The sequence below is a fragment of the Ischnura elegans genome, chromosome 3 (genome assembly GCF_921293095.1).
Source record: "Ischnura elegans chromosome 3, ioIscEleg1.1, whole genome shotgun sequence".
Taxonomy (NCBI): Eukaryota; Metazoa; Arthropoda; class Insecta; order Odonata; family Coenagrionidae; genus Ischnura; species Ischnura elegans.
The window spans coordinates 41234978-41257273 of NC_060248.1; the positions used below are offsets into that span (position 1 = coordinate 41234978).

Genomic DNA, 22296 nt, shown 5'->3' on the forward strand with positions numbered 1-22296 from the left:
CAGAAGCCTTAAACATTAATTGCAGCTCACATTCACGGAATTTAGCTCTGGGTCACTCTGCACGGTTCAGCCTATTCAAAACGCTATTGGGATCATAAAATCAATTGTAAATTTTATCAAGTCCTCGGAAAAACGAACTAAGTGCCTCAAAGAGAATATAAAAAAAACTTCCCCGAAACGCATAGGGAAAACCTTACAGAAATGAGCGAGACCCGTTGGGTTGACAATCATGATAAGATTTTCCGATTTTAATAAATATATAAAGCAATTGTTGATACACTAAACGGCTTGAGCACTGACATGGATTTTAAGACATCTTTAGAGGCTAATTCTTTTCGAAGATCAGTCATTTCAAGTGATTTTTTTTGTAAACTATGTTGCTTAGGAATGTTGTTCCCATACACACTGTCACAATGCAAAATACTTCAATCTCCCTTATGCGATTTGGAAGCAGCTTTATAACATGTCAATTTAATTATTAAGACTGTTGAAGATGTCTGCCAAAATGTTTATATAAAATTTGCTGAACTTATCAAAAACACAGAAAACTTGCTCAGAACTGTTAACGATATCTACAACCATTTAAAGAAAAAATACTCTTATTCACCCCTATAACAGTCATTCCCTGCAGTCATTTTTTTCAAGCATTGTGCAAATTTGTAAGATATTAAATAATCCACCAGTTATTCCTACAGTTCCTTTACCTCAGAATTCTTCGCATGCAAACCTCCTGAATGTAAATGTTGCCTATCTCTCCCATTCCCCATCCCAATTGATCCATAGACTAGCCTACAGGACACCCTAGCACAAAATATATAGCACACCTCAAGTATATTCTGTAAATCATTTGAAATCAAAGAATCTAGCACCCTCACTATGCAAATAGCCTCACTCCCCAGAACTCCACCTTCCTTGAACTCCTCCCTGAAAATACCACCTTCCACTACTAACTTCCAGAAAGTAACCCTAAATGATACAATGATCACTGTCACCAAAACATGATTGGATGACAATAAAGTTGGGCTACCTAAGTTCCACTATAAAATTCTCGATTAGAACCAATGGCTAGTGTAGGAAAAACATTTGGTGATTACCTGTAACGTTCAGGGAAAGCACAGGATTTAAGGTCTCCCGGCAGTACTGTCAATGCTGGAGCTACACCACAGTACGAGAGCAGAAGTGAGACAGCACTGTATCACTCTCAGGCAAGTTAAAAATGACCGCCAACAAACTGCAACCTTGGCATGTACCTCAACACCTATCCCTTGATGACTGTTCTCAAAAGCGTACCCCTGAAGGATTTGGCACCAGCTTATGTATTCACCACTGTCACTGTTCTGCAACATCTAGCCTAATGTGAAATCCTCTAACGTGAAACAGCCCTATAAAATTCAGGACCTGTTGTCCAGTGATGATGACACGACAGACAATCAAATCCAGTCTGCTATGTTTAGCACTGAGTAAAAATATCAATATTTACTAGGGCTTTAATTTCAAAATTTCATCATTCTTCTACAAAATATCCCCTCAAAATGTCCAGCGTAAGTATATTAATTATTTATTCATATCCATTTCCCCAAAAAAAACAGTATGCATGTGGCCTTTTACAATGGGGGTATTCAAAAATTAACAACAACAGAACACTGACACATACATCAAGGATAGGGTTTACTTAACCAGGCTGGACTCGAAACCAAGACCTTCAGTTTGACAAGTGAGGACTAATTTGCTGCCACTGCGGCTGACATATACATGAGTAGCAATGAATCAACAATAATCTACACTGCACATTAGGGAGATCAAGGCGGATTGAAGGGATTTATTAAGTTAAAAACTTCAAATTTAGGTACTGCTTATCCTGATTACGATACTTAACCCTCAGTTTTGCAAATTTCTACATTAAAATTAAAATATCCCTGCCATTTACCTGTAGCTAATGCCACACAAAAACATTATTACATATTGAGAATTAGAGAAATTTTTAAAGAAAAATATACTTGCAAGATGATTCCATGCTTCATTAAAACCCGTTCTCCAAGGATTATGAACTCTTCCAGAACACTTGGCTTTAAATTTCTTTATCAGTCATACTTTCGCTCTAAGCCACTTCTCCAAAATATTTCAGCTTCCCTTAAATTTAGCCGGGTACACCAACAAATTAGAAATTTCCAAAATTAGTGTAAATAATATAAAAGAAATAATGAATGTTCACAAAGAAATAAAACAATGAAAAATTCCAACTAAAATTTAAACCTCAAATTCACGCTGTGCTCCAATGGATATTATTTGAAAGAGATCATAGTACAACTGACAGTAACTTATTATAACAGAAACTTATCATGTACATACTTTTCACGTTCAAAAACATTCTCAAAAACTCAAGTCTTTTGCTTAGAGGTTGCTAGGTTCTACAACTTTCTAAACGAATATACATACTATTTCATAAGCAATTCGTATTAATATTTCATATAATCAAAGATTGATATCATAATGAGACTTCCAAAGGTCCTAGTTTATAAGGGCCAACTATGACAAACAGATCAAAGGGTAGTAGGCAGGTAAAAGGTAGTCCATGTGACGGAGTCATATAAAGAAAGAACACTATTCGGATAGAAGCGGAAAACCCTTCTATCTCTTCCATGAAAACATGGAACAATAAATATTTCAAAACCTCTTACACTCAGCCTAAATTGGACCCAATCATTGATCGTGTGTGTTTGGTAGTAATAGAGGTAAGGCTTTTAAAGTCACTCTACATAACATAAAAACCTTCCAGACTAATAAGCATCCAGCAGAAAAATGGGACGACCAAAATGGAGAAGAAAACGGGAATGAATTCAGGACGATGTAGTGCTTAACAATGATGATAGTGGCTAAGCTAAAACATATCAGAAACAGGAGGAAGGGAGACTACTCATGCTGTGATTATGTGAGGTTGAATAAAAAATCAGGGCTACTGCAATGATGGACACAGGAATATATTTAGAGGCTGCAATCAAATTGATGAGAGACACTTTTAGTTTTTAATAGGAGCCATTAGATTATCAATGATACTAGGCATAGGTCAAATAGTTGTAATTACCTCAGCTTAATTAATTAATAACTTAAAGAGTTCCGTTGGTAGACATAGAGGCTCATCCCACAAATTTGTGGTGATCCAAGAGTTCTGCCAACTTTATAATGCATATTACGATGAGATGAGATACATAGGGTGTATTAGCAACCAGAGGAAAAAAATTAAGGAAACAAATGATGAAAATCCAAAGGTGGTGATGGATGATGGCAATGTTACAGCAGAGGGAGATGGAAATGCAAAGCGGGAATATGAATTGGCATTGGGAAATGACCGGGAGAATAAATCAGGAGAGCTTTGCAGAAGAAAAACTATTTATCACCAACAATTGGTATAGATATCATTATAGATACACCTGGAAGAGTTCAGGGGACAGCAGACTAAAAGTCGAACAGAAATTTACGCAAGCAAGAAGTTCTACAAAATAATTCCCATGTTCTCACGCTTGGAACAAAGATTTATTGAATGAAATACATACATTTTACATTCAAAGAGCTTTAAATATCATAGACATAAAACCTCCACATCTCACTATTTTCAGGAAAATAGAATATAGGTGAATAATTTTGGCCAAAGCTTAATCAGAACAAAACTTGAAGAAAACAACAATCTAAAATTCATTCAAACAAATCCACTCCTTAGTTTTTTACCCATTCTAAGGGTAAAAAAATGATTCCAACCAAGATTTCTCATGAAATGTGACCACAAGAATTGGTAGAAATCTTAGTTTAGATCTCCTCCATAAAACTAACTCACTCTGTCAACAAAAAAATAGAATCAACACCTCACTTTAATCGTAGCTTTCAATTTGTGCTAAACCTTGGCATAATCAATACATCATAAATGCATAAAACACTGGTACATCATGCATGGTACATTCACAAAGACCAACTTGTGAATTTTCAGCCATCATACCCACTGAAAAACAACAAATGGTATTGTCCCTTCTTTCAGAGTCTACCCAGCTTTCAAGACAATCTATTTACTCAGACTGTTTATCTACCCACTTAGTCATCAAAGATCACTAATGAAAAAGATTCAGCACTGTACGCTTAGACAGTGGTCCCAATGCCATTGCTACAATACCTAACTCTGGTGAAAACATGACTCTCCTATTAGAAAATGAAACCATTGGATAAAATTTAGGAATGACATACTGCTTTTTTAATTTAAAATAATTAAAAAGATCACTTTTTATTCGAAATTTCATTAAAAAAACACTTACTATTGGTTCTCATCTAAGGTTCTCAGCATTTCTCTCCAATTTTACTAAGTAAAATCAAGCCAATAAAAATCAAAAATGTTGTGCAAGGTTGATCAACCAAAATGCAAGATTACGTAATTAATGAAAAAAATGCAATCAAATGTCAATCAAGATAGATTGCAGGATAAAAAAACTTAGAGAAAAAAGTGATTCAATAACCTTCTCAAACTACGAGTGACAATATCCTGGATAAGTAACATTTTATGCTGCCAGCCTCAGTTATGATGAATGGCCTGACATCCCATCTTGAACTCACAGCAGAATGTAAAGAAGTTACACAAAAGTAAAATAAAGGGGAAAAAAGTAAAATTCCAAAGGTATTGGAATTAATTTGAACTTTCATTCACCTGAAATCTTAGAAAAAAAGGATTGACATTTTCTCTATAATATTTACATCATTTTAGAGTATATCAGCATAGTTCCTTTCAAAATAAGTATATTATAGAGAAAATACTACCAATGCTGCCGTGTTATTTTTAACCATTTGCAAATATCAGTGGCCAACATACCCTGAATAGGATGTATTAAATAATGACTCACTTCCAAAAAAAAGTAATAAAGCGAGAACATGAACACCATCAGACTGACTTACATTTATCATGCAATACACCTGAAGCCAACCACGATCACAATGGCCACTAAACTTTGCCTGTGATTTGGTAATGAGTTCAAAGTACTAAACCAATCACATTTTATACCTTTCCTTCTCAATACACATCAGAATTTTTGACACTATACTTTTCAGTTATTTAATTCAAAAATCTATTTGTTCCCTTTACTTGTACAGTCTAATACTTAATAGTGATTAAATCTATGACTCCTCTCAGAGAAATTAAAGGTAAGAAGAATATAACTTCCTAAAAAGTAATATTTCAAGAGCTGGCCTACACTTTATGTAATGCACAATGTTAGGTTCTGCATAAAAGTTTCAAGATTGGATAGGAGTTGCTTAAAAAATAGTCTCCTAACATAAAAACTTGTACAAAATAATTAGATTTCCACCTCCCTTTCATGGATATTGCATTGCAAAAAAATAACAGAATGATCAGATCATGTTATTATTAATACATAATTCACTTGGCATTGAGCCATTTTTCGGAACTACTTGATCATATCAGCAATATTACAGCTATTTCATTCCAACAAAAAAGAATATTCCGCTCCAATGACTAGAATAAATACAGGGTAGAAGTTTAAGTAAGCACACAAGCCCCTTGATTTAGCCCCAGACTGCTGAACAAGGTCTTTGTCATAGTGTAGTCATAAGGCTGCCAACAAGATCCTATGCACTAGAAATGAGCCCTCCATTTATATGCATCATACAAAAGTCGTATTCACAAAATTTCCAGAATCTTGGTCCATCAAATTTGCACATTTCACGTACATTTTTACAATAATTGGCAGCTGCTGACAAGTCACCAGAGCCAGAATGATAAAAATCTCTCCTAGAAGACCAAAATAAACCAGGTCATGGCGTGTCTATAGCCATGTTTCTTTCTTAATAAGGATCAGGCGGCAGATAAAAGCAGGATACTGCAAAAATTATGATACCTTAAATCTGATATTTCACATCAAGTATGTGATAGCAAAAAAGTTAAAACAGAGACCGGCATGAAGACCTCGTAACACTTGAACAAACACACTCAGAAATGATCTGTGCCCTCAAATCCATCATTTCATTTAAAAGACATTGACAGCCCAAAGTACGCTGAAAATAGACTCTGTTTGGAGACAAAAAATGCAGAGCTTAATACTTACTGGCAGTATATATGTATGTATTTTTGAATACTGATATTTTTCACATCCATTTCATCAGCTGCCTTTACATACAAAATGGGCAGATAATACAAATTTTGAAGCCACAACTTGTGAAGAACTCACACCTCAGCAAGAAAACCTCATGACACTTATAATTATACTCTGTCATTTCCACTACTAAAAAAAAATGAGCTTAAATGACTGAAAATTATGAAATGGAACATTTTCAACAGTGCATAATCATCAAAACCACAGCAAAAAATTGTCTAAAAATTATGACATAATTTTATGGGCTGACCTATTTGTAATATGCATTCATAGTAGCCTGTAAAACAACTTTTAATGTTTGCTCTAAAGGGCTCCTTTTCAATTAAGCTGTTGAAGTATGGCAGAAGCTGATTTCCTTGATTGATCCAATAAATGCCAAATCTGGGATTTATAAAATATAGTATTTTATCAAAATAAAGAATCAAAAGATATAAGATTTATTAGGTCCTCATAAAGTTGCTATGATTAATGATAAATAAATCAATGAGATATGTTCATCTTGAAGTTCAAGTCTACCTCTGACTATTGGGAGGCGTAAAGACAGCTGGAATGTTGATTCTGACTCATTAAATTCCAGAATGAGATAGGAAATTAACTGACTGACTTGTAAAAAGATAGAAACATAGTGAGTGAAATGATTAGAGCACAAAATAGCAGCTACTCATATCATTCTCTCTTCACTTCTCTTCTCCAATATGCTTATGCATGCTTCATGAGCCTAATACTAACATATTTCTCCTTCACAGCACTAATGTGCACTGAATTTGGAGATTTTTATAACAAGATAAATGCATTTCAATGTTGCATCATCAGCCAGCTATTGATTACATAGAGCATAACTGATGGAGGCAGAGATAATAGTAAATATTCATATCTTGCGAATGAAAATGATAAACAAAAAGGCCACTGCTTAGTTAGGAGAGAGGAGTGCCAGAAGTTTCCAGGAATTCTAAAATATGTAAAAACACCACTTATCATAGTCCAACCTTAAAAAATGCACTCAAGAGCATGGAATTGGAATCTATGAACAAATACTTTTTATAAAATAAATAGTAATTAACAAGTTATTCAACAAACCTGTTGTGGAGAGTTCAACAGCCAAATTCCACAGATATCATGCAATGGCAAGAAAGCTTATCTTCACATAGAAGTCTAAACAACAAAGCCAAAATCATTCTTCCCTTCACTCAACTTGTAGCTGCACTCTCTCCAACCAACCAAGTCATGCATTACACCTATATATATCCACAATCTCAGTATTACTATTTCTACCAAAGAGATCACTTCATCATTTTAAAAGGCAAATGAAGTCATTCAAGCAGACATCTCTTTCCTGAAATGGACTAGATGAGATCACACAGGGTACAAAGGAATTCTGATCTACAATAAATAAAAATTAGATTGGTTCCAGAAAATGAAACGCACACTAGAACGACTTACATTGGCACAAAATGAGCAAAAATGCATCCTTTCAAAACAAGCCAAAACTTAAATACACCATTGGATGAATGAACATTATGGCACAACATTAAAACACATCCAGATTTATGAATATATTCCTTCAAGGTGCAGTGTCTTCCCACACTGTTTCTGTGAGGATTGCAACGTTATCCATATTTCTTCCAGGATAATACTCAAATGACCACATGAAATTGGTGAACACCACTGAAAAAGAAAAATCAATGCTATAAACTCAAGATGTCATTCTTGGTACAAAATAACCCCAACAAACGTTTAGCTCCCCGTACTTGCTAATACAGTTTGCAGCCCATTACCAAAAACCCAAATTTCAGAGAATTCATGTTTGAGTGAGGAGGTTGATATCTGCTCTTCACTTACAGAGGTGAACTAACTGGTTCATTTTTCTTAACAAATTTGACTCTGTTGCATCCGGCAATTAAGATGGTGTGTAAAATTTGTTCACTACAGCGCATGAAGGGAGATTTCTCACATGGAACACCAAGTAATTAAGGAAACCGTACTGAGACAAGGGTGGATCCAGGATTTTTTTCTGGGGGGAGAGGGGTCTGACAGACAAACGGTCTTCACACATTTGAAGTTAAAAAACAACATACAACAATTACAATGCATTGTCTTTATTTTGACATGAAAGTAATCAATATGAAACTAATTGATTGAGGCTCCGTTCTAGCTGAACAAATCGAACGTTATGATAACCATATTAAAAATCTTGTCTATTTTTTAAGCGTATTGGGGAGGCAGATGCCCCCCCCCCCCCCTCCCTAAATCCACCTATGCATTGAGATACATATAATCCTTACTTCACAAAAAATTTTTTAAAAACTGGTCCTTTCTTCGCATAGTGAAAGCTGATGCTTTTTTCCTTCAAAATTAAGAATGATAGGCGATCAATTATGAACCAGAACCGAGAATTGAAGCTAAGATCTATGCAGCCAGAACCAAAAATACAGTAGAATGAAGCCATTCCGCATCCTAATTGATTGCATTTTAATAATATCAGCATTTAATATCAATAATCCACAAATTTGAGCCAGTAAAATTTAATCATTAGGGTGCATGTCATACTCACGCATTTCTCCTTCCATCAAATCTCCAACTAATTCTGAGCAAGTTGAATTGCATGGGCTGTGTGGCGTCAGCCTGAATGAAGTGGAGCCTCGAAGCTGAGCAAGCATTATCAAGCCAGAATCCAATTCAATCTGGAATAAGAGTAAAATTAATGTTTAGAAAATTGGAATAAATTTTAACTGACCTCACTCTTATCTATTACCTCGTATCACATAGTACACTACTAGCATAAACAGGACGCTCAATCACCAAAATCATAAGAGATCAAAAGAAACCTTTACACACTACGTTGATCATAATTTCAATACATTGTATCAATAAACGGGTTTCATTTGAGCAGGGATTGATCTAGACATTCCTCAATGATGCATACACATTACCCCCAAAAGCGACAATCCTTACCTCCACTCACTCCCATACATCCCTTAGGGCTAAAATTTGAAAGAAGGTTCAACTGGATGCCTTTTATCACTTTCAAAGATGCCATCACCACAATGATGAAGGCTCATACCCACAATCTATCACTGAGTGTTTATAAAAATTAAAAAATTACCACACTGCAAATTTCAACTTCCAATATCACCAACGCCTAGACCCAGTGTTATTAGAGGTTCTTTTGTCCCCCAGGTGGACATCCAAGTTGAATTCATATTACACTATACCTATCAAAAGCATAGCAGCCAATGAGATATGAATATATATCATCAACATTTCATTCTGCAGACTTAATGGTAATGCTTTCCTTTCAAGGGATTAAATACTTCTTCAGGTATCTAACACTAAGCACTAGGTTAACTACCACAATGTCATAGGGATTTAGCTTAATTAACAGCATTGGATACCATACCAATTGGTATTACACAATTATATCTGATTAGGACTTCCCATCAGTATTAATCAAGGGCTTTTCCTACAATACTTTGGTCAAAAAGGGTACTTAATGAACATGAGTAATGCCCTGTAATTTCTGAAGTCTCTTTTAAATGGAGGTCAATTTCATAAACTCAAAGACTACCATAGCACTTTCTGCCAAGAAAGGACCCTTATTTTCCCTATCAAAAATATATAACAAATTACCTTATGATAGATATCAAATGTCTTCCACCTGCACCATTAGCCCTCATATGGATTTACTAATTTAGTTACGTCGTTGGATTTATAGCGCCGCAGCATCAATTTTTGTTATTATATTTCAAAGATAGCCTTTATTTACAAGTTTTCTGATTGCTTATGGTAAATACATCTATTATCTTTATTTCTCAGCATGTTTTACTAGATTTAACCCATAATTGTGGAAGTTATAACGAAAAATCTAGAATGCTGCATTCTTTTCCATTTGTTGCCGTAATGCTCTCGATTCCTGTTCCTGTCGTCTGTTATTTTCAAATGAAAGTTTTAATTTTGTGTTGTGGTTGTTTCAAATATTTTTTCTGATATGCAGGGATGGACAAACTCTGCTTTTTAATGATTATATTGTCTATATTTTTATGTATCTAAATACTAAAAATGAGGACTGAACAAAATTCGCTTATGCCCATGTGATATCATTTTGCTTCACTGCGTCCACCCATATGTTATATCGTTGCAGTGTATTTAGAAGGCTAATTTATTAAACGTTAATAATCGAACAGGTCTAGGTGAAGTGAGAAGAGACGAGTGTTACTTTCGTGATTTTTACAGGATTCTGGCGATCAAGACAAATCTTACGAATATTCTGGGAGCTTATATCCTGCAATTAAAAAATATAAAGTCGTCTGGGATTTGAAATATAAAGAATATGGGATAATAAGCTACGTGTCAAAGAACCCAATGCCAATTTGGAGGTGGAGCTAGAACAGCCAGTATTTTTTCCCTCACTGAGGATGTTTGATGTTTCCTTAGAGATGGACGGATAAATGTGATGCGTGGGAGTGCACCACATGAGGTTTTACTCCTGGATTGGTGGGAAATCCAAAAAAATAACTTCTTAGAAGTATGGGTTATAGGTGGGAGGGGTGAAGGAACAGGTGCCTATTTTCTTTCATCCAGCTCTGCGTGAGGTACTGATGGAAGAATGTTCTGGGGTGACAAAAATACCCTCACACTGGGTGGACTTCCCTCACCTTTTCTGTCCGTAGCGTTTCACTCACCCAAACATTGAGACTATCCATACCTTCCCACTAAGCTTCCTCATTCGTCATTCACCACCTTTATCCCCCCTCCCACAAAACGTGATTGCACTTCTCTCCACCCTAATGACCCACCCGAGCTGGTCCTTGGAATGAAGGGAGGGCCAACGCGGGGCAAGGCTTGACAAGGTTTTGACAAGGCTTGTGTTCCTTGTCCCTCATGCAGCAGATGGAAAGATAAAGCAAGAGCAAGATAAAGCAAGGGTAGTTTCCTTCACCAAAGAAAACGAAAGGCATTGATTGCGATTCGTGACCCACCATTAGTGTATTCATAATATACAAATTACTTGGTTTTAGAAATCCCAGTTTAGACGAATGGCAATGGTCACTTTTAACCGCATTTGAAAAAGGCCATTGGCGCCCATGCGATGCCACTCCATGTGTCATCACAGGGACCTAAATAGTTTCTATCTGAGTAGATAGGAGTTTTACATCATCTGAGATTACCAATGCATGCATGAGGAACAGAGCTTAGGGAAACATCTCTTAATAATCCTTAGTTAAGCCAAGCGCTACCTGTTAGCAAGGTACTCTGCTACCTGCCAGCAGCCTGTATCGCAGTGACTCTCATATTCTCGCCCCAAGGTCACCTCACTCGGCGGCAGCGGGAACCAGAATGACGTCACGTGGGCCCATCATTCATACTTAGCCGTTTTCGCGTGCTTGAAAATTTTCACTTTTCATTTAATCGCAAAAAATAGATATCGTCATTGAAAAATCTAAAAGTGTGAAATGCGTACTTCAGGAGTAATAATTTTTCCCTTTAAGCAATAAAAATATAAAAGGAAACCACCCTATTTCTCATATATGTAATTTTTGAAGACCTGTTTCATTTCAGAGCAGTTTCATTCACAGTGCTACATCACCAGATAATGTCGCACAATAACAAAATTGGTCATCTAAAATTATATACATGAGAAATTTACAAAGTTTTTCATTCACAATGAATCAATTTCACCAAATGATGCCTCAAACCATTGATGGTACCATTGGGTATTTCTTGGTGTAATGGATGAAAATTACCTCTGTTCATAATATTTCAGGGCCTTTACTAATGCATCATCAAGAGAGAAAAATACAGAGGGAAATATGCACATACAATAAACTTTCCCTTCCATCTATTATTATTACCTTTATTAATAAACATAAATTACTATAAAAGGTATAAAATGCTTTGATTTACATAACTGATATTTCTTTATCAGTATTTTTTCAAATACTCTAATGTGTGACAACACTCCAAATTTGTTAATTCCTTTCCAATTTTTTCCAATTGTGCAAATTCCCTCATGCATACTTCCCTGTGGATAGCCCTAGATTAATCCATGAGCTGTGGGGCCGTACCACTCATTCCCCTGCCCAAGATTGCCTTCCCTATAGAGCTTCCAGTAAAGTTAAATACCCTCCAAACTTCACCTTCCCCAGTAATGTCTTCACAACAGCAACAAACCAAGAATATGCTAAATGAAACACTGCATTGCTCTGATATGTCTTGGATGTTCATACTTTTGGTTAGAACAACTGTTGGAGCAGAAAAAACTGCTATTCAGGCACCCAACAGGAAGGGCCATCTAAAGGTACTTCTATGATCACAATGCTGGGATAGGGGTCTTTGCCTTTACCTTTACCTTCCAAGGGAAAAATGATCGTGTGATTCAGGCTTAAGATATGATGACAATGAATGCCTCCTAGGGATATATAACATTCTGATAGCATGTGATGGATGATACATCTATACACACTGATTATATTCTAGAGAGAACAGTACAGAGACAAGTTCCTACAAAATGCAGTAACTAATTTTTTTTAATCTAAGCAATAAAATTAAAATTAACTTACCTTCTTGTAGTTCTTGGTGTTATAATCTGAAGACATAAGCACCCAATTGAAATGGGCTGGTGAAACTGAGCTAGCTAGAAAGTAGGGTCTTTGGTAGAACTTTCTCAAGGCTTTTACAGCATTTATGTCACAATTTTGCCTGTGGAAAAAAAGAAAAAAAAGTTATGTGACCATGGAAGAGGATTTCATCATCCTCCAATCAAACCAGCCATTGGTATGGTGAGTAGTAGGAACTGGAACTGGGAATTTGGCTGTTCCGAAGCTTAAGGTAGAAAAAATGGCCAGTAGAGCAGTACTTTTTAAACTCTTGAATATTCTCTTAAGAACTTCAAGATATCTTGAAGATGTGTCTAAATGCACTATCAGCATTCATACATGGATTTTTTTTATTATTCACCACTGTGATAAAACAATGATAAGTCCGTATTTTTAAGTAAACATATCAAAACCGATTCAGTACTACTCAGTCACTTAAGGCACCTCTATTTCACCTACATGCAATACAGGTACGTAGCTACCTCCTAAAATATGCATTAAAGTTAACAGCTTAATACAGACTATGATACCCAATTAAATAAGCAGAATACTAATATTCAAAACTACAGCAGACACCAACTACTCATAAGTACGATCTGGCTACTGGGAAGCTCTGGTTCAATACATCTTTCAATTAAGTCAAAACCAGAGTGACATTCAAACCTGGCTGGGAGCCATTGCAGCATTTGACATGAGGCCTACCCAGTGCAAACAATGAACAGGTAACATTAACATAGGAAAAAAATTAAATTTGGTTAACACAGAAACCAATGGCTAGGGAAGCAGCTCCTACCAGAGAGAAGGAAACCGGGTAAATATGTGAATGCAGATGAGAAGAGAGAGAAATAGGGAGGTGCTTGGAAGAGTTAGGGAGGAAAGAATATTCCCCCTAAAAAAAGTGATCCAGTTTCCTTATCTTGTAAGCAAAGCTCGAAGCATTGGATAAGACAGCAATCTTACGTGTAATGGGTTGCAAATAGTTTTTAACTAATGCAATGGCATAAGATACAAGGCAAGCTCAATGACTAAATAATATAAGGTAAAAGCCACTACTGTAGACCTTCACTTTACAATTAATCAATTTCAGAAGTCTGATCATAAAGCAAATTCACAAGCATGCTGAATCTGCACTATTTCCAGATGAATCAGTTTAAAGAGAATCAGCACATGTACATATATGTTGCAATGTTAAAAATTTTCCTTTAAAAATAAAGTGCAGAATTACGTATTTAATAAATTATTTTCCGGATTTAAAAAATAGGTGAAATTTGAAACTTAAAAAAGCCCAACTCTTATCGTACGTTGAATATCGTATCACATGTCCAACCTATGGCAAAGCAGGGATCTACAGCAGAACAAAAACAAGCCAGGAAAGCAGTACCGCAAGGTATTAACTAAGGCCATAGTCAGGATATGCTTTGGGGAATTCATTTGAGGAAGGGTACATTCAGAAGTGGATTCATTCGGTAGCATCCCACAAGGGCATAGACAAAAATTATAAGCATTAGGAATTTGAAGAAGACTCTATCCCCCAAATATTTGGAGGGGGAAGTTGAACTCCCTCCTCCCCACTATGGCCTTGGCTAAAGTCAGATCATGCAGTTACACATATTCAAAACTGTAGGCATTAGTGAAAGAAATACAGCCCGGCACTCACCAATGAACAAACCACCTGTCTACTTTAGGATTGTGAATCTTTTTAAGAAAAGCATGGAGATCAGAGGAGCCAGTCCTGATGTTAGTAGTCATAATGCATGGGACAGTGTCTCTCAATTTTTCATCTTGCAAGTACAGCTAAAGAAAATTTTGAGACAAAGACAATAATATTACGGATATCTGTCACTGCTATTATGTTTATTTAATACATCACCCAAACAGTAATATAACCATTTAATCCAAATTCATCATTATTTCTAGTCCTACAATGCCTCAGATAATAAGTAGTAACCCCTTTAGTGCGACGGGCCAAAATATCGGCTTTTGCAGCTCAGGCGAAAAGTGTGGCTGGCCAATCACCTCTTACATATGTAGTCCATTATTTAATTTGCTATAACTTATTTCAGTAAATGTAAAAATATTTTGTCAATACTAACCAGTTTGACCTCATCAATTAAAAAAACTGCATATCGATACGCAGTAAAATAGCTTTGAACTGTTTTTTTTTTTCCTAGTTGCTACATTTTATAAAAATACCCTCCGCACTTCTCGCCAGTACCCCACGAAGAAGGATAGCACTACGAGGGTTAATCATTCCCTATGTCAGTCTATCTGTAGAATCACACCAGCACATTGATCTAGATTTCATGTAATTTATGCCAAATTCAACACGACCACTCAAATCCAATGCTGGAATTTACTCACTTTTCTAGGTTTCTCTGTTTCAAGATTTTCAAGATTATATACGTAAGTATTTTTAAGAAATTATTCAGCCAATAAAATAGATCGCTACATAATTTACTGTGGTTGAAAATTAACTCTTAATATTTATAATCATAAAAATAATTTAAACATTTACTGAGCATTATGCAAATTATATACTTACTGAAAGAAAATGCTGGCAAATATTTATTGATTATTATAAAAACATAATTAGGAATAAATATTGATTTCATTCTGAAATAGACTTTAAAAATGACTATTTCTATGCAAACTCCATAATTTGGTGACAAGTCAGGGGTATTAAAATGACTAGAACAGCAACTTGAATAATGAGCAAATAATAAAGATTGCCAATAATGAAAGAGCAACACATAGGAGGATGAGGAAATATTACATCTGACTCTTACAACAAATAACATTTTTCCAGATTTATTTTCCATTCCAGCCAGCATTCCACGACATTAAAGATACAATGATATCCCCAGAAAAACAAGATTATCCAGAGTAGTAGCTAGCCTGGAGTAATTCACTCCCTGAGTTCAATCCACAACTTAATAAGTATGTACAAAACAACATGAAATTTGAATCACGTAATTCATGCATCAGTGGAATTAAAACGCTTGAAAAAGCTGACACAAAGCTGAGGGCATTGACAATAAGGAAAGAATATCAATTGACATCCAAATAATCTTTTAGTTGTGAATAGAATTCCTCCAATCATGCACAGTAGGAACTGCTTATAACACACCCCACGAAAGCACAGTTTTGGATGTACTGCAGATCTCAACTTGCCCTTCGAAGTCATGGCGCTGTCATTTTGAATGCTACTGGTGAGGAACTTTTTGAAAATATTTATCCTGACTGGCAGCTGATGTGTGCCAAAAGTGCAACTTCAACTGATCAACAAGGTGGCCAACTTAATCTTATGAAATCATGCCCCTGAAAATTCAACTTGCTATTTTGAAATGTGAATTTTGAAACTAATGTCAAAATTCAAAGCCACAGTTCAGAACTTTAATTGTCAAGTAGATCATAGACGATAAATTAAACAATATTTTCTTCACTGTGATATGCAAAAACATTTATGGAAAAACTTAGTTTTATAGGTTTTTTATGTGTCCTAAGATGCAGTGGGGTAGTCAGGAATTTCGTTTGAGGGGAGTCCAAAACCAGGGTGGAAAAATTTTTAAATACAGGGTACTAAGTAGAAGGTTTTTTAACAAATTTCAACACTTTTCATAATCAAAACAACTTCATTTGTCAAAGAATGTTTTTGTAAATTCATAATTTCTCAATAATTATGTTTTCTATTAAGGCAGTTTTGCACGGGGCAGAACTGCATTAATTTCTAAAATGGCGTGGAATTGCGCGAATACATGAATGAAACTAGAACAGGGGCTACTTTGCCATCTCACGTCCACACATTCTCACATGTGTTCTAGCAAGTCACCGCTTTACATGATGCAACTTTCACTGCGCCTTCGTTCACATGGGAGATTGTGCAAGTATGTGCTTCGTGTAAAATGGCCTTTACGAAGGAAACAAATTGTGTTTTTTATACTTTAGGGGGGGGAATCCTGATCCCCAGACCTCTTCCCTCGCTATGCCACTGCTAAGAAGTTTCCTGTAATAACACTGGTTGCCAAAAATGCTGACATAAATTCCGACCCCTATAGCCACGTTATGAACGGATTTTACTAGATTTTCATTTCCCACATACCTTGCAGATGCTTTGACTGCCATATGTGTGTCAATGACATGAGAGTCTTTCTCTAAACCCAACACTTGGCTTCAGTGTCAGTGGTAAGCCAAGCATTTTCCCAGAATTTCAACAAGTGTACATTCTTTAGGCATTAAATTGAATGTTAGGAATAAAAACTGTAAACATGGTGACCTATGATTACACCAAATCCCTTAAAAGAGCTCAAGCCACCACAAGAAAACAAATATGATTTGCCATTAATTAGTGTTGATATTAGTGATTAGTGATAAATTAATGAGACATGATATGCCTCACGAATGAAAAAGTACAATAGACTCAGGATACAAATGTCAAGGAGAATTTGCCATTTTACATAAACCTGATCACAAGATATAGGTTCAATTTTCCATAAGAAAAAAATCAAGGATGAAAAGACACAAGAAAAAATTAAATGATCACTTACTTGAGTGATATTTTCAAACCAGAAGTCATTTGTATGCATAATTGGCCAAGAATCCATGGCATCCGTGACAATAAGTGGGGCATCACGTTGCAAGTAACCTTCAAGTAGTTGCTCATAGTTCACATCTCCAAGCCGATCAACAGTTTCAAGAGTTTCACAAGACTAAAAATGAAACAGGAAAATGACATTTATTAAAACATCCACTGCGGAGTAAGTCACCATTAGCTAACAAAGCTCAGGCCATACAGGTGTTATGACCCCCTATTTAGTAATTTGTAATGCCCTTAGATTCATATTTCAGATGCTTTAAAGGAACTGTCAGAGGATACTGCAACCCAAATTGCACCCCATTGCATTAATGCTTTGATGTTTCAGAAATTATTTCTGCCGTAGCGGTCACCCTAAAGCCAGCACAGAAAAAAAATAATACTAATACGACCTGGAGTGAATAGTTTACGGTAATAAAAACAATTAACTTATACGGTAGTCATTAATCAGTACAAAAAATATCATGAGATAACAGGTCGAATTAGAAGTGGCTGGATTAAAAAGGCATGGTTATATGATATATGAAATTAATAGATAAGAAATTAAGAATGGGTAAGACCTGACATCTGAATGATTTTGGTGGACCACAACAAAGTATGAATGAATGCATGAACCAAAATAGAATGGATTCTATTTCCTGGATAAAACTCTTTTAGGTTTAAAATTGGATTTGACTTGCCTCATTGCTGACAATTTGACAGCCGAGTCAGCTGTCAATATTAATACAAACACCTTCTAAAGTTTTACTAAAGGCACAATTGCAGAATAGCCAGTGGTTTATATTTAGGTAGTCACCTACACATGTACATAAAGTGCAAAAATTCCAGAGAGGAAAAAATCATTTGCCTTGGCTGGGATCTAAACCTGGATCACCTGAGCTAGGTGCTCTGCCATGAATTACCAAGGATTAACCTTCCCAGTTTGTAATGCCATTTTTGGGTATTTACATTTGTTTACACGCACCTTGAAAAGGTGCTTTGAAATTCTATCATTGGCCTACCTCAATGGTGCTTCAACACATTCTCATATGGAGTTCTCTACACCTATTTACGGGCATTTCCAAGCTAAAGGGGAGAAATAGAACTTCATTATATTTCCCTGCACAAATCTGTGTGTGTACGTATTGTAGGGATGTAGTAGTACTTTTTAATCTCAAGTTGAGTATCGAGTGAAGTTGAAAACTACTTGCGAGTATCGAGTCGAGTATGGCACCTGGCAACACAACAATGCATGCTCATACATATCCTCTTTTTCCAACCCCAGAGTGTATTTTTTATTCTGAATGCTTAGTTTGATGTAAAAAGGAGAATATAATGAGGAACTTCGATGGTAATTTTGTCAGAGTTAGGCGATGGATGAAAATAAATGTGTCTTAAACAGATCCATCGCCACAATTGAAATGAATTAACCTAAAGTAATACATCGTCAATTTAACTAGTACATATGTGTATTCAAACTGCTAGTAAGAGCCCTGAGTAAAGACATTTGCACGACTGTAATAAATAATATTAACAAAAATGAATCATGCAATATTTGAACCATTATAATTCTCATTCAGAAAAACCAATTGTTCTACATGCTCAGGCAGCAGGTTTTGACGTCTCCATCTTATAATATTCATCCTGCAGAAAAATTGTGTTTCCCTACACAATTGTGTTGCTGGTCAAGTACTCTTTTGCCAAAATTGCACTATTTGGGAAACTTGGGAATTCTGATTAAATATTATATCAATGATTTTTATTGACCTTTATGGAATTTAAGAGGACAAAGTGAACAAATTATAGAACTTAGCTTTAGCTTCGTAGACCAAAAAAGTTTTTTTTAGTCCTGGCTTTGTTTAATCAGCCTAAGTAACTCTTGATCTGTAATTTTAAGTAGAAAACTAAACTTAACAAACGAATACACAAAAAATAACATCGGACGTTGGTAGTAATCAAAATGGCTAAAATTTGGCACCACTTGAGAAGTTGTGATGTCAAACTCTGGGAAAAACTGGTATTGTCCGCTAAAACCTACAAGTTACATTCTTTTCTCATAAATCTTAACAGTTTTGACGTATTTTCTCGGTGTTTGATTAAAGAAAGTAAGATAGGGTATAAAATTATTGCATTAGAAAATATGAGCCATGCAGTGATCCACTCCTATTTCTCTGAATAAGTCGGTGCCAGATTGGAAGACATTTGGCCACCATGGCTGACGAAAAGGTAATCACTGCCCACGTCGACTACTATAGTATATACAGCAAGCTGTAACTCCCAGGCCAAGGCATTAGAATGACTTATCGACTTTAAAAACGATATTATTACATGAGTTCCATGTTGGTGCCTCGTTAGATTAGTTTGCCATTAGATTTTTCAACTTACTGGCTTCGACAGCTCTGTAACCCAAACTACTTGACTCGACATTCGGAATACTACTCGAAACACTCAAGTCGAGTAACAACTACTCAACTCGACTTGAATTTTCAAGTACTCGAACATCCCTAGTGTATAGTATTCAGCTGAGGAAGAAATCTCAGTCATTGTACATAATTTAAGAGGCAGGAGATAGAAGTGATCTCCAAATATATTCCCCAGTTACTTATAGATAACATAGAAAAAGTTGATCTGAAAACAACAATAAGTACGTGCAAAAATTGCTCAAAAAATGGCACAAAGACTGATTTATCCCATTTGTCCCATAAAACGGTAACTGCTTTAGAATTTTGGCCACGAAGATTGAGCTTATATTTTGAGTAGGTAATGACAATGACAGCAGTGAATATTATAGATGCTGTAATGACTGACTAGAGATGTTGAAATTTACCTCTTTTATCCATCCCATGCTGTTGATTAACTATTTCTCAATGAGCTTCATTGTCATAGATTTTGGTTAAGTGGAAATTTTATAAACCATTTAAGTTACATTTGTTACACCCAGAAAAGGAGTTACACTTAATAGTACATTAAAATTACCACATAAAATTGTGCACGAGACTATGTTATCTGGGTTTTTGAAGTCAGGTGAAATTGTAGGCGTGGTAAAAGTTAAAAACACATTCAAGGCAGACTATAGTCTCTACTATACTGATATGATACTATGATACTACTATACTGATCTCTACTATACTGGTCTCTACTATACTGATATGATACTATGATACTACTATAGTCTGCCTTGAATGTATAGTTCTGTTGGATTGGGCTTCTAGTGTATACACTATATATACAGTGTATACACTAGAACACTACACTATATTGGGCTTCTATAGAGCGTATACACTAGAAGCCCAATCCAACAGAACTTCTGCAGCAAACAGGCAAGTGACTGGGCAGGGTGCTCAACAGAGCCTTAAATTCAAAATGAATGCTTAAATAATGAGCACGTGACGATATCAATTTGTCACTTTCTAAGTAGCAACCGGAAATAAAATAATTCACGAGTAATAGATTTTACACGAAAAAAGAATTAGGCCTGATATTCACTTTTTAAAAAATTTACCAACCTGAGGGGTTGCAAAATTACCGAGTGAGTGAACAGCAACGAATTTAAGAGCCTATACTGAGAATCCCTCCTTAAAATAAAACGCTTATGGACATTTTCTTAAAATGATTCATAATCGATATTTAAACAGATTAGAATTTCGATAATGATATTCAAAACTTACCACACAATCTTCCTCCGTCAAAGCATATTCACCATAGAAGGGATTAGACACCAAGCATGTGCGATAAAACATTGGAGTCCAGTCCCAAAACGGAAGAATCTAAAAAGAACAAAAAAAGCATCATAACTCTTATGCCTACATCTATGTTGTCATCGATTTGCACAAATGAGATGACACCTACATCTCTCAGCAGTAAATTTAAGGCAACTTTACCTTGATCAATATGATGCGGCTCAGCGCTGTCAAGTGCATGTTTACACTACCCACTTTCGTTGCGGCATAAATAGAAGCCAAAAACATAAAAATGATGCAAGTGACCTTTAAAACTTTCTTGAGGTAAGTTTTTCGAATAGTTTCCACTAAAGGAGCACAAATCTTATCCATTTCTGACTCGGAGAACCCAGCTTGTTGACAATATTGGTAGAACGACATCAACTCCTGATCTAATAATTTCAGCTTTTCTTGATATTCCATCTCTTTCTGCCTCCTAGTGGTAGCTGCGTTGGTAGTCCCCATCCTCAGTAGAATAATTTCTGCTTCACTCACGGACTGATCTCACAATAATGCTAACGGAAAGAGCAGATGACAAATCCCTACTGCTTGTCAAGGAATCCAAATTCTTCCAAACGATCGATAGGAAATCGGTCCACGCAGGTCCACCAGTCCACTGTAGTGATGAGCGATATATCGCTAACTGTGATTGAATCACCGTTACTGAAAAGTAGCAGTCACTGTCGGTGATTCAATATTCGAAATCACTGTGATCGGTGATTCTATCACTGGATTCGGTGAAGATAGCTCTGGCTGTTACCAAGTGATATGCGATATATCGCAACCTGTGATTGAAGAGAAGTAGCCGATCACTGCCGGTGACTAAATCACCAAATACTCTGAATCACTGCGACTGTGAATACGGTGAAGTTAGCTTCGGCAGCTACCATGATGCTACCAATAGTTAAATAAGGATGTCTTATTCATCTTGTATGATAAATAAGACATTCTGTGAGAAATATACAGCTAAAGCTTTGAATTATGATGGTTTGATTATAAATATGTATAAAAAATGATTGGCCCTTATCAATTCTTTTACCACTTCAAATTTACTTAATTATTGTAATATAAACTCGGAATTAGAACTATTCCCTCAAAAAAATATTTTGCCTAATTTTACAATTTTCTATAAGTTTATTTGTTCCTATTGAGGAGAGCTCATTCCTTGGAATTGGACAAAGTAGCAGGAATAGCAGCGCCACAAATCACCGATGACTTTAAAGAGTGATTCACCTCGGTGATCGCAATCACAGTTAAGAATCACCGTTACT

General features: G+C 35.8%; 1 protein-coding gene across 2 annotated transcripts; it reads right to left on the reverse strand.

Annotated features, from left to right (window-relative positions):
- Positions 1-3512: 3512 nt before the first annotated feature.
- LOC124155688 lies at positions 3513-21639 on the reverse strand. 2 transcript variants are annotated; one of them, XR_006864220.1, is made up of 8 exons: positions 21188-21639; positions 20975-21073; positions 17281-17442; positions 14394-14530; positions 12701-12839; positions 8695-8824; positions 7584-7808; positions 3513-7476 (listed from the first exon to the last, which is right to left on the reverse strand). XR_006864220.1 is itself a non-coding variant. In XM_046529717.1 (7 exons), exons 1-7 carry the CDS (start codon positions 21488-21490, stop codon positions 7705-7707), a joined length of 1074 nt encoding a protein of 357 aa, XP_046385673.1. In that variant the 5' UTR covers positions 21491-21639; the 3' UTR covers positions 3513-7704. The 2 variants fall into 2 exon arrangements, 1 of the variants encoding a protein (XP_046385673.1); XM_046529717.1 differs by having other exon boundaries at positions 3513-7808.
- Positions 21640-22296: the final 657 nt, after the last annotated feature.